At 41.9% G+C, this 25,787-nt stretch overlaps 1 protein-coding gene across 5 annotated transcripts in view; it reads right to left on the bottom strand.

Annotated features, from left to right (window-relative positions):
* The window catches only part of celf4 (CUGBP, Elav-like family member 4), an 87,214-nt gene that overhangs the window by 51,374 nt on the left and 10,053 nt on the right, over positions 1-25,787 (bottom strand). For all 5 annotated transcript variants that reach the window (XM_038696330.1, XM_038696333.1, XM_038696331.1 and 2 more), the window contains exon 2: positions 11,760-11,842. In XM_038696330.1, coding sequence (XP_038552258.1) covers positions 11,760-11,842 — 83 coding nt within the window. The remainder of the gene's footprint in view (positions 1-11,759; positions 11,843-25,787) is intronic.

Here is a 25,787-nt window from a genome sequence, read left to right as displayed (position 1 = left end):
TCCTCTGAAACTAATAGGAGGCTTCAGCAGACTGAATTAACCAAATCAACCTCTCCTTCTGGAAGATGTGTGTGGGTTTGCTGACAGTGTACCTTCACCACAGCTTCGCAGGTAAATACAGTCCGGGGGAACAAAAATCATCTAAAGACCATAAATGTAGTGGTGACCCAGTTGTTTTGGCTGACACAGAGTGCTATACTGGCTTCAGCAAACTAAAAAAACAAATGTGAAACAAGTTTCACCTTGAGTTATTCACACAAATTTGACCACCAGAGTTTTGCAGTCTATGTTTAATTGCTCCATACAGTCTAACTGGCTCTACAGACGTTAGCTGTAGCTTTCCTTTCCAGTTTGATAACAGCTTTGTAGGGTAATCTTGTTAGGAAGGTATCACTATATGGCCAGTATTGAGAGTAGGGATGACTGATCAACTATTTTAACGTACTACTGTAACTATAGCATGTCAATAGAAATATGAATAACCTTTAGGAAAACATGGCATCACTCTCTTTGGTTAACATACTTTAAAGAATGAAAAAATACATGACTGAATAAACATATCACACACACACACACACACACACACACGCACACACACACTTTTTTCCTCTCTCTCTCTCTCTCTCTCTCTCTCACACACACACACACACACACACACACACACACACACACACACACACACAGAACAAGTTACATCTGCTGGTCAGAGTTAATGCTCCCAGCAGTGGCATATCAGGCCGTAATGAAGGCTTGCAACACAGTCTGGCAGTGTGGACAAACACTCGTCTTTCCGTTTCCCCCCTCACGCATACACACATTGAATCACAAACACACACAGAGAAACACTTAAGTGGGTGAGTCAGACCAACGTTCTTCCTGTGTCTCACAACCATAAACACACACCCAGCAGAGGCGAGGCAAGCAGCAGAGCCCCTGCCAGGTTATATGGAGGGACAGAGTGTTCTGAGTTACTGCACTGTGCAGCCACTCTCCACGGCAGCACCATACAGAGTCCATAAAGCATGATGGATGGCCTATCATCATTTACCTCTTTGGTGACTTCTCAATGCTGTCACACCCCGCCAAGCACATGCAAGTGAGGTGAGACACACCAAAACAGACAGGCAAGCAAAGGCAGAGCATAACGGTGAATAAAAAAAAACCAAAAAGGCAATGCGGACAAAAAGGTGCTAAAAGGAGGATTAAAGAGAGTGACAGAGGGAGGGAGGGAGAAAGAGAAGGAGAGGAAAGACAGAGAGATGGATGAGGGAGCATCTTTGATGTTTGCCAGAATTAAAGCACACTCGGTCACATACGCAAACAGTTGCACAATCATGCACACACACACACACACACACACACACACACACACTATCACAAAAGAACTGAACCATCCCCTGTCCCTTTCCTCCTTTGATGACAGCACCCCACACACGTAGAGGCTGTATTTAGAGCATGCAAAATCTACTGTCTCCTCCACTCTCCTCTCCTCTCCTGCTCTCCATGCCACAGCAGAGGGAGCGAGTGGAGGAGAAGAGAGAGAGAGAGAGAGAGAGAGAGAGAGAGAGAGAGAGAGAGACAGGGACGGAGAGAGAGAAAGAATGAACACCAGATGCAGCAAGATGACACAGTGGTAGTTTACATGTCAAAGCTGGTGAGGTATCAAAAGTGGGAGCAAGAAAAGAGAAAGAGAGGGTGTGTGTTTCGGGGAGAGGAAGTCAGTGGCTAGAACAGTAAATAACTTTCATGAGAATGAGCGCACAGGGCTCAGAGTCTGTACTGCTGTGGAAAGTAAAGCACTCTGTGCACCATTTTGTCCTCTTAAGTCTTTCACTCACTGATGTTTCAGCAATGTATGCCAGATGTTATTTTAAAGGGGCACTCCAGTGATTTAGTATTGCACTTCCAAAAAGTTGGGGGACTCACCAGAGACAGATTGATAACACAGTAGTAAAAATCAGTGCAGGAAGGGCAGAGATATCCTGACTTTCACTCCATTCTGTGGGTCAAGCTTCATTCCCTATCATGAAAAGAGTCTTTTTGTTAGACCCTCCATACTCGATGAACGCATCTTTAAAATGACACAACCCAAGTTTGTAATGTAGTGTTTTTGTTATAAATTGAGGCCAGCAGCTCTCCGAACTCAAACTGTCGACTGTTGAGTTGCATTAGTGGTTGACAAGAAAGAAGAATTCCTTGGAAATTAAAAAGATGATACCTCTGCTTCTGCTGCATCAATTCTGATTCTTTTTAAAAAAAAATGCTTAATTGGTGGAGTACTCTTTTAAGTTAACTGTTAACAGTTAATGTGTCAACTGAAAATGACATTCATTGGATTTCGATACAAATGTGTTTAGGAAAAAAATATCCACCCCTACCAATAAATAAATGGCTACCATGCACATAAACAAGAACATGAACATGTTGTCAAGGTGAATAACTAAGTGAAAATAAAATAATAGTAAATCTGTGTGATAATCAGGCTAACAGAAGGCATACATCTGTTTTCATAGACTGAGCAGTGCTCGTCCTGAATGGTAAAATTAGGTGGAGTTCCCTTTAAGGAAATAAAAAACTACTTAGAAGTCATTTAGCATGGTGCTATACATACTCTACAACACTTTTGATAAAAAATAAAAATAGTACAGCATATTGTGTAAGTGTTGAAGGGGTTAATGTGTTCAGCAGGTGCTCCCAGAGACTGAGGTCTTGAGTTGAAGCCTATATTTTGATCTGTGGAGTGAAAGAATCCCCACAGTGTTGTTGCTGCACAGAATGTTGAAAGAAAGTGTTTCAACTAGACTTTCTGCCTTCATATCAACAGAGAGAGAGAGAGAGAGAGAGAGAGAGAGAGAGAGAGAGAGAGAGAGAGAGCATGAGAGAGAGAGAGTGAGAGAGGGATGGAAAGACAGCGTCTCCGGACAGTGCCTATTGATCGCCACCCGGCACACATCACCACAACTTTCACAAATTGCTATTGAGAAGTGACCTGTAATGTAATTACTGGCCAATCCGGGGCCTTGGCTGCCATCAATTATTAAAAGCTGCCTGAGTCGTGGCCCGCTATCCGGCCTCTGCTGGTGCGTTGTGTCATTATCACATCTGCAGGCCACCAGCTCACCAGCTGCTACCGCAGGGTCTGGAACAAGATTTCTGAGCGCCACTTCTCACTCTGTCACACATATCAGATGATATAGCCAAACGAAGAAATTGAAATTGCTGTATTATATATTCCTACTGCTACACTGAAGGTGAGGTGGTGAAGGTCACAGAATAAAATGGGTTTTGGTTTTTCTTGGCACATTACCTTTGAGCATAAGAATGGTATTTACAGAAAAATAAGATGCCTTTGTGAGAACTATGGGGTTAGTTTCTGCTTCATAAGAACTTTTGTTAGTAGAAAAACAACATTAATATTGCAGCGTGGCTCACCAGTGGGTCCTAGTTTTAAAAATGTTCAGTGCCATAGTCAATGCCAGCAACAAATCCATGGCTACTGTTTCTATCCCTAACCTGCCACGTCTCACTGTCTTCTAATAATGATCCCCTATATATTTCAACTTTGCTACACTGTTAGCTCTTCTGAATCACTTATACATTCCTTGACTAGTTTCTGCCATAACGGTTATGATGAAAGAAGACAGAGAAAACAGCAATGCATGCATTGCATGATAATTGCCCTTTGCTTTGAACTGACACAATAATTTTTCTTTTAGTTCTCATTATAAAAACCCTTGTTCAAACTGGGCTTGTGATTTTTTTCCTCTGCAGTCACTGTGAAATTATTTATTTGTTATCTAGCTTTACACCAAAGTAGCACTTTAAAATACTGCCAACCAAAGGAGCAGCACTGCATCTCGAAAGCAACCTTAACACCAACTTTGAAACCCTTGAACAGTTTTATTGTGAAATTCTATAAAGCCATTTTGATAAACAAGTGAATGTTCTTCAAATGTTCATTAAAGTATCTTAAAGAAACTTCTAACAAAACCAAAGGGCAGTGAACTTTAATGTCATACCAGCGGTTGGGCTGAGGGAAAGTACTAGAACAAACGTAATACTAATCTAGAGAGATGAGAGTACAGAGAATGGCGGGCTCATGCTGTACAGTAAAAGCTGCGAGAGTCCTGTAAAGCCTAAGGAAAAAATTAAACCACTGAAAGTTTCTCGTGTTTCAAAGCCTCTGCCCTTCCCCGCACTCACCGACAACTGAGGGAGAGACATAGGAGCAGAGCAGACCCACACTCATGCTTGACAGAAAGAAAATGTATACGGTATGGACCATAATATTCTCCAATGATCAATAAAACACCACTCTAATAGACACATTATATTGTAGGTGTGACTGATTTATGGAATTTTATTGTTTTTAGTTATCTGCTCTCTGTTCCTCAACATTTAATGTGCACGGTAAATTAACTGAGCAGGCTACAATAAAAATATCAGACAACACAGCACTTACTGTTGTGGAAAGACACGCATGTTTGTGGGGGCTTAACAGCATGAAAAAGACAAGAAGATATAGCAGCAACTATTCTGAAAAAAATCCCTGAACTAGCAGGATATTTCAAAGCAGCTGGAGTCAAGCGGACTCGATACAGCAGCAGCAGCAGGAGCTAAAACTATGACAATGGCAGAATGACTATCACAACCGGCTTAAATATATGAACTATACGCACAGCCAGGGCTGAAGCCAGGCGCACATTTGCTAGGATGCTATTAAAGCTTTTTCTTAGTAATAGCTTCTGCTGCAGCGGCTCACGCTTTTGTCCTCACACCAATGACAGTCATGGCCACAGGTTTTTATCAAAAATAAGTGCAGGGCTTTAGGGGTTTCTGAAACAACCCCAATCATGCAAGGACTGGATGGATGGTTTCTCAGCACTTTAACAATAATGTGTCAAAAGCTTTGTTTTTTGTTTTGTACCTAAAAGTGAATCAGCTGTGTCTGTAAATGATGTTTTTTTTTTTGCCACTTTCCATTCTGGTGAGTGCATGGAAGAGTCCTAAAGTGCCAGTAGTGACATTAACACTTGTAAATGCTCAGTGGAGCGGGCTGCTGAGGATGAAGACTCATTGGTCCGCTGTAAGGCTATGCTTTTGTGGATCAATACAAACTCAAGCGAAGGACAAGTTGATTTCAGACTGTGACAGTAGCTTGAGCCAGCAATAGATTGAGCTGCTGAAAAGAGCTATGGCACCTCTGAAATTTCTGAAGTGGGGACATGCTTTTAGAGGGAATACAAAAACATTTGGATCACCCAATAATGGCACTTACCAGAGGTGTTTTGAATTGCTCAGACAGTTCAATCCATTCCTTTAGAGAGCATAACACACTTTTTGGGACTGCTGGCTGGGGACTCTGTCTTTTCTGTTAGCAACAATTTGTAGTAAATGTATTTAAAAGATTGTATAAAGGTGCGTCATTTCACATATGGATCATCAATCTATGGGCCCAGCGGGTAGCCTGCACCACTTCTGAAATTAGTTGGATTATTGGACTAAAGTGAACTACTGCCTCCAGGCAGATGATTTTTTCTCATTTGTACAATCTGCTCAAACTCCACTTGGCAACAGGAGGTTGTAACATCAGGCCTGGAGCCCAATGATAATGGGAGCATTCAGACTTTATATGACAAAATATGGTGTGTAGGCTTGTAATGATCTTTGTTACAATTATGGCACCATTCATGCTTCACTCCTTAAAGGGCTTTATGTGGCCAAAAGTATATGGACACATGAACGCTACACTGTTATGTGACAGTTGAACATCTCATTCAAACATTTATGTAATATAAAGCTGACTGTTTAAAATGTTCCCTTTTTGAATTTGAGGATCTGCACTTCATCTTGGTTGTTGTTTCTGTCTCGTGTCTTGTAAAGGTGTGGGTATTGTGCTGGAAACATTCATGTGATGTGTTCAGAATAACCATGCTTGAAGGGGGGGAGAAAGGTTGGCCGTCAGAGAGAGATGCGATTATCGTGGGGAAAATGGCCACACTTTTCTCCTCAGGGGCATTCACAGTGTTGCACTTGTTTGTACACACAGAAAGTTATGGAAAAGGGAGCTTGAGGGAGAAGTTCAGACCTTGCATATATTCTTACTCACAGCATGAAGTAGGTGTGAATGTCGGGGGAGTCAGTTTCGGAAAGTTGTAGAAATTGTTGGACACAGGCCCCCAATTCTGGTGTTGGAGCGATGTGGCTGGAGGGGCTTCAGAAGCTGTTTGACCATCCGACAAGCACTTTGGTTGGGTTATCCCGACAGTTTAAACCCATATGGGCAGGGCACAATGTGGTGCAGGACACAAATCAATCAAACCAAAACAATGGGGATTAATCTGTTGCTATGATCGCCTCTCTTCCTATAGGAAGGCTTTCCACAAGATTTTGGCTGCTGGAATTTGCTCCCATTCAGCCACAACAGCATTAGTGAGATTGGCCAGTGATGTTGGGCAATAATGCCTGGCTTGAATTCGACATCCCAGTTCATCCTAAAGGTGTTGGATGGGCTTGAGGTCAGGGCTCAGGGTTGAGGCTAGTCAAGTTCTTTCACATGGGGTCATTGTAATGTTGAAACAGGAAAAGGCCTTTCACAAACTGGTGTCACATAGAATCATAGTATTATTTGAAATATCATTGTATGCTGTAGCTTTAAATGAAAATAAAGGGCCTAGCCCAAACCACAGAATACAGCCCCGAACCAAAAGTACAAAAAGTTGTGTGGACAGGGCCATATAGTGTATGTGATCCAATTACACTTAGGCCCTGAGGAAATTAATGAACTATGATGGGTTCATCAATAAAACAGTGGAATCTGTGTTTAACTCAGAATTTATTGCAAACACTACTTTCAGGAAGCCTTTCTGCTTTTGAACTGTCTGTTGGGGAGACTCATTTGAATTTTTATTGCAGGCTTATAACCTGCCAGATTCAGGCTTCATACTGCCTCACTTAAAAGCTTTGCTCAGGTTTGTACACTGGATACTGTTTATTCTTTTGTTACACTGACTACTGCCAGTGCTGGCTGACCTTTCTTTTTTATTGTTAGGCATGCGAGACAGAAATAAGTTGCTCATTATGTCTCAGAGTTTACAAAAGTCTGTGTTTTTGTGAAGCATATATCCCTATTGATGTCGTGTTGGGACAAAACTTGGTTGTGCATCACTCCAGCGTTCTGTCAATGACTGTGGATTCATTAATTGGAACGCGTTATGTGGCAAACGGTTTTCTTTTGGAAAAGGGTGATTAGGATAGTTGATGAGGTGATGGCTTGGGTAGAGGGAGGGGATGTTTTAGCTCCAGGGCATTATTCATGTGGACGTGCAGCTATTTCTCCTGCACACTGCACCACTAATCTAAATCTATCTACAAGAAGGAGTGAACTACTGTACTTGTGCACAGGGGAAACAAATCATAACTGAGCACCACCAGCCCCCCTCCCTCCAAACGCCCCTTCACCCACTTCACCTGGGGAGCCTGGCAGTTATCGACCAATGAGGGCGACTTATTGAGAAAAAGCTGCCATGAAACTGGGTCGCAGGAGCCAATCAATGCCATGGATTTCTTGCCCTGGCATTATCTCAACTGAGAGGGGTGGGGGGGGGTTGGAGGGTGTGTGCAAAAAAAGAAACAGACACAAATCAGTCGGTATGGAGGCACCTCGACTATATCTCTCCTCCCACTCCCGCCATCCACCCACTCTCTCCAACCAGCCTTCCTTCATCAACCCCTTCCTCTTTCCTCCCTCCTGCTATTCATTTGCTTTTCCGTCTTTTCTGTTGTTTGTTTGCCCCTGGGCTGAAAACTCTGTGTGTGTATGTGCTCCATTATGTATGTGTGTGTTTGTGTGAACGCGCTCTGAAATGACGCATTGATTCACAGTGTTCTATATTTTCTCATCTGGCTCACTATTACAGTGCGAGTCAATCGACGCCGTATTTCTCTCTCGCTCCCTCTCTGTTTTACTTTCTCCCTGTTTCTCTCCCTCTCTCTTTCTATGAGTATCACAGTATCATGTTGTTGAATGGAAGTGTTTACGAGGAGTGTTGTATTGCCGTTACAAGAGACGGGTTTGGAGTGTGAGTGCATGCGTTGGGAGTATCAGCGGTATGTTTTGTACCTGTACATGCTTGTGTGTATTTCTGTGTATTATTTTCTAACTTGGAACACAATACTAAGTATTCAGGAGTGCATGCTCTTTTGGTGCACTGTGTGGGGGCATGTGGTTGTGCTGAGGCACATTACTTAGGTACTATACTTTATATCTGACACTGTGTTTGAGTGGATGTCAGATCTTCTTTTTTAGTTGATTTTTTTTTTGCGTTTGTGAGTATTTATATGTGTGAGGGAGGATTTGCTGGTGGGTATTGGTACCCCGTGGTTTGTACACACGCTGCACGAGCTTGAGCTCTGCAACTCCACCCTGTGACCCGCACGTGCACACACAACCACACACACGTGCGTGCACAAAAATACATCCTCCCACTCGTGAGGACTTTTGCCAGAATCAATAGAGGCTTTTTAATGCCTCCTACTGTAGTACGAGACTGAAACTGGAGTGCGGGATCGCAAATATGGCAGCCAGGGCCTGGCGTCTCACGTCATCTCAAACCCCCCAACCCATCCGACCCCATCTATCGGCTCAATAGCTGTGTAATTCAAACAAGGATATAAAACTTTTTCACTGGTGATACTGACTGTGTTCACATTTGTGTCTTGTGTATATTTCCAGCAATGGATGGATTACGAGACAGACAGAACCAGGTCAGCTATGGTGGTTCTGTGTATGTTTGGTGACTTATTATAGGTTTATAATAAGTCAAAAGTGGTGCAGTTGGTTGAAGACTGCTCCAGAACATCAGTATTTTATTCATGCCAAAAAACAGATCCACTGACACTCCTCTCCACAGATTTTAAACAAAATACTATACAGCACTATTCAGAATACTATAGGACCATATTTAAAATACTATAGTATAATTTAATATTATAATATTATAAGAAATGATCAAAAGAAACCTGTGGTTCAGGTTATATTTCATTTTTACTGATTTCATTGTAGGCTCATGGTATCTCAAACATGCACTGTGCAGCTGTATTATATTGTGTGTTATCTTGGGTAAAATAAACAAAAATATATTATAAATATCAGGTCTGAAAGGCAGACTCACTATTAAAACAAATATGACTAGGACATCCATACTTTTTTACGGAAAACTTTCTTTCCATATAAAAGTTTGACAAACATCACTCCAAATAGAGGCGCTGGCTTCGTGGTCCTTAGGGCTTGTGCTTGGGTGGTCTCTTCTACGATGCTTGGGTGGTCTCTTCTACGATCCATGCGTAGTGCCAGGGAGTTTGTAGTGTTTCTTGTTATTCAAATGTTCCTCTTGAATGTCCTCTAACAGTGCAGTGGTTTCTGAGTCAGTAGAGCTGATTTAATTATGTTAGCAGAAACTTATTCTCAATCAGCATAATCTGGTGTAACTGTAGTTTGCAGCTCTGTGATGGAATGAGGGATGAAAACAATTTGTCATTTATCAGGAGCAGTTCAATGTCAGCGTCACTTTAACATCAGTATTTTTGTTTGTCACTTGTTTACCCAAAGTCTCTCCTGACACTGCATCGGCTCAGTTACGCGCGCGCGCGCGCACACACACACACACACACACACGCACACACACACACGCACACGCACACACATACAAGGCAGCCTTTAGTACTTTGTCTGAGCTACACTAACAGCCTACAGCCATGCTTACAGGGCATTTCCACTAGGAAGCCAAATCCCCTCTTCTCTCGGCTCACCTGGCAGCGAAAACTTTTTAAATGTACGGGTTGGGGAGCAACTTTGACGATAAAAAGCGCATCAGGACGTGAAGTGAAGGGGAAAGAGGCTTTAAGGGGGGAAAAAAGTGATTTCATTTGCAGGGTTTTGATTGTGTTGGCTTGTGAGTGGGGGATTGATAGAGGATGGAAGGAGGGAGGGGAGAAGGCAGGTGAAAAAACCACAACGAAGGAACGGAAGAAATAGGCTGTAGTCGTGTGCCATAAAACGTCCCACTGCCTTTCCCAGGGCCAAGTCCTCGCTCTGTTTCTAATGAACTCATTTATTCTGTTTTGCTGGCTTTACCTCCACCAGCAACAAAAGAAAGTCTCCTGGTCTGCTTCTCTGAATGCTCTGCTTCAGGGCTTGTTGAGCATCTAGGTCTGTCCTGTGGCATTACCTTTGTTTACTTAACGCTCACCATCGATCAAATGCAAACCTGAGACTGTCCTCCACTGGCAAAGGCATTGCTGATTAGCATTTACTTCTAAAACAATGTTGATTGTAAGTGACTGATTAAATTTACTTGCTGTTGATGCATTACTATGTAGCGTGTGAAGCCAAATACAGTCTTGTTCCCTTAAGGATGTAAAGACAGAATCCTTAAAAAATGTTGTTTTTGTGCCCATATCGTCTGGTCCGTGTCAAACAATAGCAACAAAGGCAAAAACATCAATCGGCAGCACATTTTGTGTGAACACAAAATCGCATTCTGGTTTTGGCCAAATATTTAATCTCTCCCTCTCTCTCTCTCTTTCTCTGTGTCTCTGTCTCTCCCTCCATCTTTCTTTCTGAATAATATGCCACTGGGAAGTGAAAAAAAACTGAGAGCACGGATCCCCACTCCTCCGCTCTTCTCGGCTGCACGTCTGTGATGTCATAATCACTCACATCAAAGGCTGTACGCTCAACACGGCGACTGTCAGCTTCCCTGGAGGCGTCATTAAAAACGAACAGAGCAAACCGAGCCAGGCCTGACAGAGACGCATCAAAACTTCCGAACATGCACATACGCACACATGCGCAGGCGGCTGCGTACACGTACACACACGCAAGCATGTGCATTCAGGTGCACGCACACTCAAGCACATACTAACTGAACTGTATTAGAGACACGCGCATGCACACACAAATATGTAATCATAAAATCATGTATACAATAAAGAAAATGCTCACAATGCATATGATCCCTCATACACACACAGAGACTCTCTCTCTTTCACACACACACACATACACATGCTAACAATTGAATATCTACCTCTTCTCTGTGACAATGTTAAAAAATCCCTCATTCTACCATGCATAAATAGGAGCTGAGCATTAAAACGAAACACGCGTTGCTTCCAGCTGCACAGTACATGTGAGTGGTAACAACCACAACGTGTGAACATCTGTCGAATAGATGTGTCGTCGTGATGTACATTCATGATGCATGCTCATGTTGTTGCCATTCCTGGGCATAATGCAGAACACATAGATGTACAAATAGCCTCCATCCACCCGCTCACATGCCCACACACATGGATACATTCACACGCACATGCACACACACAGAGGCACACTCTCATTTACACAAACTGGAGGAAGGACTATAAATAGTATGCCTATGATGCGATGCTGTGTGTGGTTTCTCCCCATGGGTTTGTGTGTGTGACTGTCAAAGTGAAGAGAGAGGGAGGCAGAGGAAGAGGATGGATATTTAAGGAAAAGAAGGGCTGTGCTCATGTCTGGTGCACAGCCAGTGATAAACAGTACACGACAAGCATGGCAAAGACAGTAAGTCCCCTTTGATTTGAAATGAATATAAGGCATTATATGTTAAAAATGAGCATCTGTTGTGTGTGTGTGTGTGCCAGAGTGAATCCAAGATGTGTTTATGTAAGATTTCGCTTCTGGGTCGACATGGCGTTCCTCGTGTATGACTTACCCCTGGCAGGGTCTTCTGCTCGTGCAATGCATTCTGGGCTTTCAGGGCCGACTCTCTGGCACAGTAGGTGAGGAAGGCACAGCCTGGAATACAGCAAGAGTGAGAGAGACAATTATGTTATGAGAACTGGGGACAGAGAAGGAGAGACAGTCGTGGGAAGGGGATGCAGCAATCACCAGCGAATAGCCAAAAACAACACACACACACACACACACACACACACACACACACACACACACACACACACACACACACACACACACAGAGTAAGCCTGCAGCCATAGCTCTGAAACTCTGTCTACACGGCCGCACTGGGAATTTGCTCATGTTTGTGTGTGTGCCTGTTCGTGTCTGTGCACAGTGAACAGTATTTCGGTGCCTGAGCAAACTGAACATTCCTGTGTACACAAACGCAATCCATACGTTTGCAAAAATAAAATAAAGAGACATGAAAATTGCTGCTTTGGATGTGCGACAATTTGTGCATTCTGGTGCGTGAGAGCCATTCTGCCCGCAAAACAAATCTGACTGAGCTTTCTCCCTGGCAGTCTGAAATAGCAGTTATCCATTCGTCCATCGCACTCTTCTGGCTGGCTGTGACAGGGATAGACATTTCCCTGACAGCCCCCCCCCCTCCCCCAACCCTCCACTCTTCATTTCTCCGTCTCTCTGCTCCATATGTTCCAAGACTACCCACAATCCTCGGTTTTGTTAGCACCTGGGCTGACATGTGGGGGTGGAAGGAAGATGGAGACGCAGGAGGCAAGGAAGAAGAGGAAGCCGTGGGGAATGTGTAAGTCGTTCCCTCGCCACCCCCTGTTGACAGTGAGGCGCATGCCACTGTCAGAGAGCTGACAAACTGTCAATCTCCAGATCAAGGCTAATGATTCATGTGTTTGACAGTTTAATAAAACACTTACAAAGACAATTGCACAATAGACTGCGGTGACACGATTCAATTTGAGGCAAATATTCTTCCTATTGTATATGTTTTGCTTGTTTGCTCTGGTTCAGACTCTGGGAATTCTCAACTAAATGAAAAGAAATAATTCAAATTCAAATCAAAATTCAGTGAAAGAAAAACAAATCGTCCACAATGGACAGTTTGTCTCTGGGTTTGCCCAATGATGACATTAGCAGTCATTTGAGACATTTGGAAAAGGAGGTACTTTGGTGAACAATGAAGCAGACATAAACATTAAGGCAGAAATAAAAAAAACAACTGTGTCACTGGCTTTTGGCTCATTCTTTTTTCATTTTTTTGGATCACAAGTCTCCATGTCGACACTGACAAACTGTTCCCTGCTGCCATGCAACTAACACGAGCACAAAGAGACTAAAGAACTACAGTTTGTTCTGGGAACATCAAGAGCTGAGCAGACAATTATCATAGACCCCCCCCCTCCCCAAACACAGTGCCGTTTAAAGTAAGCACCCACCCTCTTATAACTCTTCCCAGTTGTGCTTTGCTTTGTTCTTCTTGCATACTGGGGGTTATTTATTGTTGAGGGCAGCGCCACGTACTGTATGTAGAAGCAGCAGGCCTCCCATCCTCTCGGCTCCGTGTCTTTAACCCCAGGTCGTCCTGATGGCGGGACACTGGGGAGCTCCGCCTGTTGGTGTTTTTAATTAACGGGTCTCTCTCTCATTAGGCGAAGTGGGAGCTGGCCGCTGACAGCTTGGCTACCTCCTCATCCTCTCCGGGCCTGTCGTGTTAACGCTACATGCCGGCGCCGTCCCACAGGATACACAAGCGAGCCTCTGATTCACACGCCTGACACTCACTTGGATGTTTGAAGTGCAGGCACCCACCGCACCCCACTGAGTAATGGCAGAAGTATTCAGATCCAGCTGTACCATACCACAAGTAAAAATTCTCTGACATTATCTGTCAGTGTTATATTTTATTTTTGCATTGATTATTACTGATGCATAGGTGTAAGCAGGATGTTGATATGGAGATTACTTTAACTACTTTATTTACAGATGAGAACGTTAATCCAGTGGTTCTCAACCTTTTTTACACACAGCTCAGAAGAGCTCAGGTGTCCCTTAATCCAACCCTGTCGCTTAGAATTTACGTTTAGATACTGCACATTTTTAAGAGCAAATACATTACAAATACAGTCATTACAAGAAATGTAATGCCACCCACATTTTATTTTCTGTTAACTTAATGAGAAAACTTTGACACTGAACATATTAGTAGAATGTTTAATGGCTATGTATTTGTTTTTCTACAATATCCACTCATGCCAAACAATATCTGTTAGTAGCAGCTATAGCTTGATTGGGGATTTAATGGTTATTTTTAGGCGCTCAAGGCTCGTGGTTAAGCTTTGGGAAATGTTGTGGTCTTGGTTTAATACAGACATTGTACGCCCACCATCCACCGACTACACCGCTTTGGCTTGTGCGCAATTCAAAAAACATAGCATTTCCTACACTTGAAAAAATGCTGCCAGGGAACACAATCCAGGCAGCAATTACATTTACTTACAACATGTTATTGGGAAAACAAATTAGTAGCATATACGTACAGAAAATGTAGTTTCTTTCTCGAAGACAGGGCCAATATATTCTAAATGTGTTCACTGGACATTATATTAAGTTGGATAGGCCTTTTTTGAATAGTTTATCATTTTTAAATGCAACACGTAATCCTGAAAATGTTTTGGCTTGTCTCAGTAGGTTTGGTCAAGTGTGCATTCACTACCCCTTGGAATGAGAAAAGTTGGATGTTGGGAGTGGTGTCCTGTGCTCTTGGCCTACTGTAGCTGGTGGTTTACAGATTAAGATGATAACTATAAATTTATAAATAAGAATAGACTCATACCAATTTATAATCCTGGCTGTTTCAACATGTTTCATATTTCTTCTTTTTATTTAAAATTCACAATCTGTTTATGTACCACATGGCAGCTGCAGAAGAACCCTCTTGGGTACAAGTACCCCAGGTTGGGAATCACTGTTTTAATCTATAGCAATGCATCATACTTTATATGATCATCAACTGCTTTGTAAGTAAAATCTTAATCTTAAAGTAGCTATAGCTGGCAAATATGTGTACTGAAAGGAATATATTTTCCTCTGAAATGTAGTGAAGAATAGAGTAGCATAAAACTGAAACTAAAAGTATAGTACTAATAAAAGTACAAGTGCCTCAAAATTGGATTTCTTCTGTTTATATATGTTCCACTGCTGATTGTATTCACACACATATGGAGAGGGCAAACGCGCATGCATAGATGCTAACAAGGTCACGCACACACACATACGCACACACACACACACACACACACACACACATGAAAAGTGACAGTCAACAAACGTTCAATTTATCATCATTGTCACAAGTCAGATGCTGGCAGCGGCTCTAGTATCTGACTAAGACCCATATTGGCCCAGGAGAGAGAGATAAGCTGTTTGTTTCTGCTGTCAATGCTGCCAATTTGGTTTCCCATCACTTCAAATTCAAATCAACAGCAGCGCAGAGGGGATCTGAGAGAATGTGTGTGTGTGTGTGTGAGAGAGACGAGAGGAGAGGAGAGCGAGAGAGATGGGGGAAGAGAGAAAGAGGGGCAAGGGAGCAAAAAGTAAGAGGGGGAGAAGAACAGCAGAGAGGAAAAGCAGAATAGCGAGGGATGCTCGTGAGAGAGGGAGATGGAGAGAGAGAAAAGATAAGATCACCTAGCTTCTGTGAACACCATCCCCCTGTGTCCTACACTCGCTTCTTATCTCATCCGCTGCAGACACCCTAAAGGGACACACACCCACTGAGAGAGAGAGAAACAGGAAAAGAGTGTGAGAGTGAGAGAGAGAGAGAGAGAAGATGAAAGAAAGCAGCAAGGGAATGGTGGAGACTATGAATACTTACTGGTGGGGAATGAAGAAAAGACACAAGCTTCAGTGGCGAAATCCACCAACTGTCACCAAGCCTCATTTAAATGACAGCTGTGTTGGACCACATAGGGCTTTGACCTTCTTAACTATGGGAAACCTTTACATGATGAGCTGTCTATGCAAGAATTAGTTTGCCAACATGTTAACTGTTAGGAAACTAAAAATTATGTATATTTATACCTTTTAAATAGACTTTCTGATGAAATGATGTCACTAAAATCAATTGTAATACTTTACCAAAATTTTATATATTATATTTTAGCCGTGGTTGGGTGGAATTGCCTTTGGACCATAGGGCCTACACTATCTGTTTTTATGGCTGTTCTAGGGATAGCAAAACAAGTTGCAAACACAACACCGAAATATTATTGCTTTAAAGTTGAAATGGCAGGCACGTTGGCAAGCAGTGGCCTATTTGCATATCTAGCATATACAGAGCAATTTGAGCATTGCTTTGGAGTCGTGCTTCTCACCATGTGATGGATGTAAGACCAACATTCACTCTCCTTAAAGCTCTGTTTTTGGTCTTCACCAACTCCTGAGGGAAATATCAGGATCTTGATCGGCTAAATTTTCTAGCCTAGTGGCTAACAGACAACATTACTGACGTTGTCTGTTAGCCACTAAGGGCAGGGCAGGTAGTGTACAGTGGGTTTGTCATAACGCCAAATAATGAGTGGAAAGAAGCTATTTAGCACTGAGGGGAACTGCAGGGTTAATTCTCTGTGGGTTTATCATTACGAGCGACCCCTTTCACATACACATAGTCACATGATCCGTGAAACTACACGTAGCTAAGGGTTCAATAAAACACTAAATCCCTTTATCATTTTTTATTTAATTAAGATTATTTTGCTGCCTAAAGACAGTCACATTTAAAGATTTTTAATCCCATTGTATGTAATGTATGTGTAATCAGAGAATGTAAACTCACACTGAAACAATACAGAGAACATGACCTCTGTGACCTCAGTGGTAGCTATGGCCCTGGATGATGATGCTCCAATCTTGAAATCCTCTTTTGAAACTAATCACGACTGTACTGCATTCCAGAATTAGCGTGTTGCAGTGTTACTGGACTCATGAATTACTTTTTACCAGCATGCATTGCCTGACGCCACCCAAGACTAGACAGCTTGGGGACAATGTTATTGCACAGAATTCTCTAATTATCTTGTGCCTATTAATTCAGGGATTGTAAAAGGCTGACATAAAAAGTTCCCTCCTCTCACTCTATCCTTTTATTCCCAGCCACAGACGGGGAGAAACTCCCAGTGATCATTTAAATATTTCAGAACATCTTGGTAAGAGCCTAAAAAGAGTCAATAGCATTAAAAAGCTTTATCTACGGCGCAGCTGAAACTCCACGCTGCACAGCCCTGGAACTCTGCCTCGAAAAACTTTGGCATGAAACTTTGTTTGAGGCTGTCCAATTTCAGTCAGTCAATAGAAATCTCCACGTCTCCCTCTACCTCACTTGTGTTAGCACTTATCTCCGCCTGAAAGGGTTGACCAAGGACAGTCTTTGCTCAGTAAACAGAAGAATGTTTTTTTTCTCCTTTTTAAAAGATTGACCTTAAGACAAGAGCGTTCTGACTGGATTTTTGTGAGTGCTAAGGCTTAGATAACACCCTTCAATTCACTCTTGAAATGGGTCAGAGTAAAGACGAAAATTCTTGACTTATTGTGTTCAGAGAAATAGCTCATAAAGCTCCGGTCTTTTAGTCATATAGTGACAACGACTAACACTGAGTGCAGAAGAGGAATACTAATAAGTGTTGTATTAAGAGAATTTCTGAATCAAGAATGGCACAGTTGTGCTTGTACTGCCAACACTCAGTAGGAGCCACGTGATTGTTACTATTCAGTCTGTAAATATTTCAAAACACTAAAATTAAATCAGAAAGGTTTAATTCTACCTCTGAAATTAAATCATACACAATTCTGCGCTTGTATAACTCCTATGGATTTTTTCTCCACATGTTGAACATGTCTAACCACCTTACTGTCTCTGTAGAAAAGGTGCCCTTATAGTGCTATTGAAATGTTTTTGATTAATTAAAACTGGTCTGTGGTAAATATCTCCCGCTGACTCTTGTATCAAAGTGAAAAACCCAGACAAGCCCCCACACGCTTGGTTCTGTGAGGAATAGTAATTCAATAAAGTGAGCAGCATGCGCTCATATCCCCTTCACCTTTGCTGACCTTTTAGATCATTACTCACAATGGAAAAAATAGACAGAGGATAGAGGCTATTTTGGGGGACACGGCCAAGGTCTCCAGGAACACTCCAACTTTCTCCCCGTATCATCTTAAAATCTTTAATTGGCAGCTGTAAACCCTGATAAAATAAAAAAGCACTTTGAAGCCCACAATATGAGCTCAGAGAACGGTACTGTACTCTATGTGAATAGGGGTAAAAAAAAAAAAAAACCCAACAACTTCAATTACTGTTCAGAGACCACATCAGGCATTTTTTTCATTGTGTAAAACAGGCCTTAAAAATTCAGTAGCTGTTCCGGGGACTAATGAATGCTGGCCTTAAGTATGATATTATTTCAGATGAGTGAGACAGAACTACGGGGCAGTATTATGAAAGAGGAGGTGAATTCATTTATAATGGAGTGTAATAGCAGTCCCAGCTCTCCTATAGGCGACTATGTGCAGATCCCTTTGTCCTCTCTTCGGGGGGGAACAAGAAGAATCTGTAATATAGAAACACGCACTGAGCATGCCACTGAGGGAACAGCACAGCAAGAAAAGACAGAGCAAAAGTTAATAACCAGGTGATGGATGAAACTCAAAGGGACAGCACTACACTACGTCTGCTGGATTGTTTCCCATTCTTAAAAGTGCAGGACATAGTCATTTAGAACAATAGTGGCTCCAGTTGTAACTAAATTACTCTCTAAAATGAGGATATGAAGATTGTCAAATAAAAGTTATTATACTGTATCCTGGGTGAATACTGAGTTCAGATTGACTGTGGGGTGTAAAGTAAATTTTAATAACTGGGAATTTCCTGCAAAACTGTTTTATCATCATGCCAAATTAATGTGCTCTGAGGGTTTGAATGTTACTTTTTAGCAACACACTTAAAAATAGCCTGAATATATCGTTTAGAAGTTGCCCAAAAATGTGTGGACAACTCGTGAAAACTTAAAACTCTCAACGATTACACATCACACTCCTGTGTGTGTGTGTGTGTGTGTGTGTGTGTGTGTGTGTGTGTGTGAGTCCCTGAAGATAACAAGTCCCATCTCTCGCCGTGCTTCCCAGAGTGGCCGTCTCTAAGCTGTGCTAATCGATTGGCAAAGGAGGAAAAAGGGCCGGCTTTAATGTGTTGCATGTGAAGGATTTACCGGAGAGCAGAGCGACTGAATCAATGGTGTAGAAAACGCATCATTAGGACAGTGTTGTCCCCCCACACCAACCAGCAACACCCACCCAACCCGCCCTCCGCCTCACCCCTCCACTCGGTCCCTTGAGGGTTCGGGACAGAAAACACACACGGACGTGCACACATTTATACCCACACACTTGTACACACACACACACACACACATAAACTGGGCTTACATGTGATGCTTGGGCTCTCATGCCACAAAGTAAAACGCCACCCTAAACTACGCACACACACACACACACACACACACACACACACACACACACACACACACACACACACACACACACACACACACACACTTGTTAAAAGCTCCCCTGATGGCAAAACACACACAGAACTGCTAGAGCTGTCCCCAATATCCAGGCAGACGAATCGCCCACTCTGATCCTACCTGGGCCATTTTGTCAGGAAATTTTTGGGACACCCAAATTTAGCTTTTCACACTATGAATTATTAAACGTGGAACGACTCCAAAGATGAACCACAAGTCTGCACCATTACATACCAGGTCAGACAATTTATAAATGCTGACTACTAACGATGTACTGACCGATAACAGATGGACTTTTTCTTTTACATTTTCATGGTTAAACTGTTCAGTGTTTGGGAACTATGTACTTGGCAGAGCGGAAAAACCTCTGAATCAGTGTTTAGACCATCATGGGACACTAAAACTCTCCTCTGAAAACCAGATAACACAGCACTTTAAGGCTGGCTGTCTTGCTTCTTCAGTGATTTGGGTTGCTCTCATGTACATCAGGGCTTTAGAAGACAGAATATACCAGCCCAGTATCCCTGGGAATTTAATCCATATTGGAAGATTCTGCACCTCATGATAAATGTCCAATGTCAGTGTTTATTACCAACACAGGAAGTAGTGCACCTTGAGGCAGCAAGTAAGAGTGTAGAGGTTGGGGTTGTAAATGGGCATATAGCGAGAGTGGAGTTCACCTCTTGCCACAAACCCGCAATTAACATTTGTGTTTTTATGAATCCTGACCATGATTTCCCTAACCTTAACCATAATTTAGTTGCCATGTGCAGAAAATTTTGCAGGGAGTGAGAATGTAAAAAAATGTTGGCAATAGGTGAGTTTCCATTCACCTGTTTTAATGTTCATTTTCAATATAGAAAATGCAGACAATTCAAATGACAAAACTCAAAATTGCAAACAGCTTTGTTGAGGTGAAAAAAGATGGTCTATCAAAGTGAAAAGGAAACAGACTTAATGCATGAATCATGACAAAGTATGTGACTTACACACGCCAAGTCAAGTCAGTTTTATTTATATAGCCCAATATCACAAATTACAATTTGCTTCAAGGGGGTTTACAATCTGTACAGCATACGACACCCTCTGTCCTGGTTCAATGAAAAGATAGAAAAATAATGTTAGACAAATAGGTATATGTGGTGTGTTGAGGAGACTATAACCTTCCTCAAATTAATACATGAAACAAACAAAAGTGCTCCTATTTCAGTTATGTGTTCTACATTGCTTTCCACGATTTAAGGATTGGTTGATGAACCAGTTCCTAATATTTGCATAACAGTAGTGCATTTAAATGTGAATTAATTGCATTTTCTTTTGCAGACTTTCTGGAAATTTGCACCACGCCTGGATAGAAACCTAGCTTCTGAACGTAATTTAGGGTTTTCTACATCGATCCTGTGTGGCGATAGGGTTGGAGTATACAGATATTATACCATTATTCTGATAAATAACATGCACAGAGACAAGATCATGTGTCAAGTTTTACTTTGGGCTTTTATGTAGCTCTGTATGCTGGCAGTGGCATAACTGACTGATAGATAGACAGATAGACAGATAGATAGAAATATAGATAGACAGATAGATAGACAGATAGATAGAAATATAGATAGATAGATAGATAGATAGATAGATAGATAGATAGATAGATAGATAGATAGATAGATAGATAGATAGATAGATAGATAGATAGATAGATAGAGAGAGAGAGAGTGATTTTAACAGCATATTGTGTCAACAGGAAGGCAAGGACCTGGCGAAGGCGATTAATCAAAAATCTGTCTACAGATGAATCATGTGTCACTAAGATGACAAAGTGCTTTAATTCTGTCAGGGGAGTGGTCCCATGTCTAGTCCCTCCGGTAAAACACTTACAGGATAAACACTCCCATTAATATTCCTCTGTGCACCTCTCCTCTCCTCTCCACTCGCCTCTCTTCTCCTTTCCTCTCCCTGTCCTATTATCCTGCCTCGGCGGACATCCTGTCCTGTCCCGTCCGCATTGCCAACCTGCAAGATGGAGATGAGAGGACGATCCAAACGCAGAAGGGGGAACATGAATCATTACACTTCCTGTTGTTGCATACCGTCCAGGGAAGGAAGAGAGAGGACGCCCCCGGGGCTACGATTGATTCCGGAGATTTAATTGGGTTTATTAGCCAAGATGTTGGGCCCCGCGAGGAGGCTCCCAGAGGCCGCTGTATCCCCCCCCCACACCACCCCCACGCCCATTCCCACTCTTCTGAAGGAGAAAGCCTGCGTAATTGTTTTCCCTCCATCTTCTGTGTCATTGTCAGATGGGTCCTGTGGGATTATTAGCAACCCCAGGTCCCTCAATAATTCATCCAGAGCTATTTATACACAGATGGAGAGTCCTCTAAAGTCTCCCCCAGTGAGCTTATCTGACGCTTAGACAGACAGAGAGAGAGAGAGCGGTGAAGAGAAACAGTGCTACAAAGGGAAAATCAAGAGAGAGAGAGACAGAATGAGAGAAAGTGGGAGAGACGTACAAAGAGAGTAAGGAGGATGGAGAGAGGCGATCGCGAAAAGAAATGCAAAGATGAGCAAAGCAAGTCTGACATAGTATAAAACAGTGAGAGCGAGAGACAGCAGCATTTTAGGTAGACACAATGACAATGTTTCTGGTGTGCATTGAGTTTCAAGGTGAAACTCTGTCGTCTGCTTCGCCAAAGTGAACAAAAGCACCGTCCCGGGAATAGTACACGCTCACACAACACACATTAATGGCTTTTAATCTTCCCCCCTTTTTCCTCCATTTAACACAATTAAGATGTTTGCAAAGCTAACATGGACCACTAGTCACTATAGGAAGGACAGATGAAAGACATTCAGGGATTTCCATATGCAAAGTAAACAGTTATCCGTCCATTCTAACGTGTCAATGCGTAAGACCAACAAAACAGCAGCCAGCCATTTCTTAAATCACCTAATAATTCAAACATAACATTACAACATTTGCATATTAACATTAGCGCATTAAGTAGCTTCTAATCCCAAACAGATAGTGGTTGGGCTACAGAAGGCTGCATGCTTTTAATGGCTTTGCAGATACCTGTGTCTTTCCGCCTGCAAGTTGAGGGGACATTTTGTTGTCGTCAGACTAATGAAGCCTTTGGCGCACAAAGTTGATTTTCAAAGTCCCTTTGTTGGCGCTCCAGCCACAGATAATTATATATATTCATCCCCTTTGGCAGTCACTTTTATCCAGCTCATTTAGAAAGCTTGGCTTCAACTTGGACAAATTGAGAGATTGAAAGGCAGATTGGAGTGATAGTTTTTACATTTTGCATCGATGGCACGTTAATCCATATCTACGGGTAAAAACCTGCTGAAAAGCTGGCCATTTGTCTGTTGCAGATAGTATCACAAAAGTTATGTCATTCTCCAAAATTGCTTAAATGTCTTGTACTGTAAATCGATAATGGGTCAAAACACATGAGCTTTAGGTCTGGAACCTGACTGCCGAATAAATCACAAGAAAATATATTTTTATAGGGTCACGTAGGAGCAGTTTTACAATCAGCTAAACAGAAACTGAAATTTCTGAAAGTAGAGCTTTAGAGAGACTCAGTAAATTATTTACTTTGTCATGTTTGTCTTTTGATGATTATTTAGAAATAATTTGATAAGATAATTTAAGTTTTAATGTTGCAGAGTAAATAATTTTCATGTTTTACTTAAGTTGAAATCACCTTTAATGAAAATATTTGTGGAACTTGACATTGGAAACTAATTCTCTTTATCTTTATTTATCTTTCATGGTGTTGAAATATGATTCACAGAAGAATGCATTGTTTTTACTCTATTTCTTTCTCCTACTCTCTCACTCTATCTATCTATCTATCTCACACACACACACACACACACACACACACACACACACACACACACACTGCTGTTGTTCCAAGCAAAGCTTATCAACTAGCCAATGCTCATATACTCATACACACGCACAGACGTCTCTGTCTCTGTCTATAAACCCTATGAAATCATTCCACACCAAGTGAAGCGGGATATATATAAGTTTGGCCAGGATTCCCATCTCCTGTTCTGTGATTAAAGGACCAAACTAATAGGCTCTGTCTTGTTGGGAATCTGTGTGGGACTGAGAGAGACCTCAGAAGCCATTAAATTGCAAATCTGTAATAATTTGCTGAAGGCTTTCTGTCCAGGTCCTTCCCTGTGTTGATTTGTGCATTGAGGTAACGCTCTGAATGGCCAAGCACAAACCCAGCTGAGCCCACTGGCTAGCCAAGTTAGTCTACTAGAGGGCACACTCCGGATACACATAGGGCCATATTTACTTTACAACAAACCATAGTGCAATCTTATGCTACACTTTTCATTCAATTTGTGCCTGCAATCTGCACAAAAATTAGTGCCTGATTTATGAAGACAACTGCTACTCATTAAGTAAGTAACTAGGCCAGCCCTCTGAGTGAAGGAGAACTTAAAATGCATCTATATTCTGTAATGTTAAAATAGAAATAATCTGAATTATGGATGTTTGCAGCTGTTAAGTTGGTTGCAATAACCAAATATTAATATTTACTTATATAATATAATGGTTAGTCAAAATCTATTGTAAAATAGTTAAATAAACATCTGAGGTCCAATGAAATGCATAAAAATGCATTTTCATCTGCTTTTGAGGTAGAATCTGCAAAAGTGAGCCTCACCAACTGCTCAATCAAACACTGCTAAATCCAGCAGAATGTCAATCATTCACACTTTTGCTTCTTCCTGTATTAAAAACTCTAAAAAGGTCACATACTTCAGAAAAATCCGATGACAGTTGTGACTTATGTAGTCAAGAATAATCAATGTAATAGAGAAGTACTTAAGATCTGAAATAAAGTTTTGCGTAATTTTTTTAAATAAATCTACATAGAGAAGTGCATGTATTGCATGCATGTTGTGCATCATGACAGGCAAACTGGCTTCCAGGCTGGTTTATCTGCGCTTGAAATGAAAGACCAAAGGCTTAGTAAATCTGGCTGTAAGTGACACTGATGGAAACACACACATTTGAAGTAACAAACACCTACAGTGTGCTCAAACTAGTGTCAAGACAATTAGATTTGCAGTTGTCTGGAACGCCATTTCATAATTTCATATTGTGCCAATAAACATTGTAGCCTTCAACTAGTTTATCAGAAAAGTCAGCCAAAAAATATTTGGTGGTCCTCGAGCATCAACAACTAATCCGATTTCTGTACTGTTCTCTTTCTAACAATAATTCTTCAGACATTCTTTCTCTCTATAAAACGTGTGAAGACAAGATCAGAGATCTTTTATTTTAGTATTTTATTTTACTCCAGTATCACCCAAAATGTATCAAAGATAATCAACCTCTCAGCTGCTGTATGGTGATGGCAGTGTGACGGCACTGATCTATTTTGCACACTCATCAATTCTTGCAGACTCTAAAAATTTCAATACCACTGCACTGTTATAATAACATGTTGAAATACAAGAAGAAAGTGCAGGAGGTAACATACACAGAAAAAAAGATGCTTCACAAACATACAGTAACACCTGTCCCATCCACATGTTGTCATGAGATCCTTGTAATATGGAGGACACTTGCTTATTTGCCCGCGGGGTGGCTGGGAGCTACAGGGGTCTAATTCTGCTCCCATCCCAGGAAGGTCGTTCTCCCTTCTCGAGCCATGATGACCACAGAGTACTGCTTAAATCTGGCAAAACGGAGCCTATAAATTACAGCAGAGGACGGAGGGGTCAGAGCCTGGCATGGAAATGGGCCAGAAGCTATCATTCTGCCTAGGCCAGCGAGGGTGACATCTGTCTCTGGGACTCCCTCACTCTTTCTACATCTCTCTCTGTCTGAAGTTTCTTTTCCTGCTTTTTGCAGTCTTTTCTTTTCAGTCCCTTCCCTCTTCCTTTCGTTCCTTATGTACACTCTGTGCCTGTCATTGAATGATCTCTCTGTGCCTCCATTTTTAGTCTGCACCTCTCTTCACAATCTCTGCTCTCTTTCTTGTGTATTGCTCTGCTTGCTTGCTCTTGATATTCTTTGTCTGTCTTTGTGCGCAACCCCCCACCCGAACTCTCTTCCATGGATCTCCCTCGCCTCTTTTCACGCATTCTCTTACATCACCCCGTTTCAACATCTCTCTAATTCTCCTTCCCTCTCTCTGTCTCTCTTTCTCTCTCTGTCTTGAGCTCCTTGTCGTTTTACGCACTCTTGCACCATCTCCCTCTGCAGCGATATGTTTTGGTCTATCTGCTCTCCAACCAGCAGGATAGGATAAAGCCTTGATGTACTTTCCCTCAGTGTGATGCCAATATGATTTGAATGGTAATATCTGATAGCAAAAGGGACTGATGTGCAGCTTTTCTCGAATGAAAATGGAATCATATGGACCCAGTGGGGCTCTAGAAACAAATGCAAAATTTAAAA

Source organism: Micropterus salmoides, unplaced genomic scaffold, assembly GCF_014851395.1.
Source record: "Micropterus salmoides isolate LMB-PRFRI ecotype aquatic unplaced genomic scaffold, ASM1485139v1 Ms_hic_scaffold_4, whole genome shotgun sequence".
In the NCBI taxonomy this organism is placed as follows: domain Eukaryota; kingdom Metazoa; phylum Chordata; class Actinopteri; order Centrarchiformes; family Centrarchidae; genus Micropterus; species Micropterus salmoides.
The sequence above is the reverse complement of the archived record's forward strand: the minus strand, read 5'-3'. Positions and strand labels throughout refer to the sequence as shown.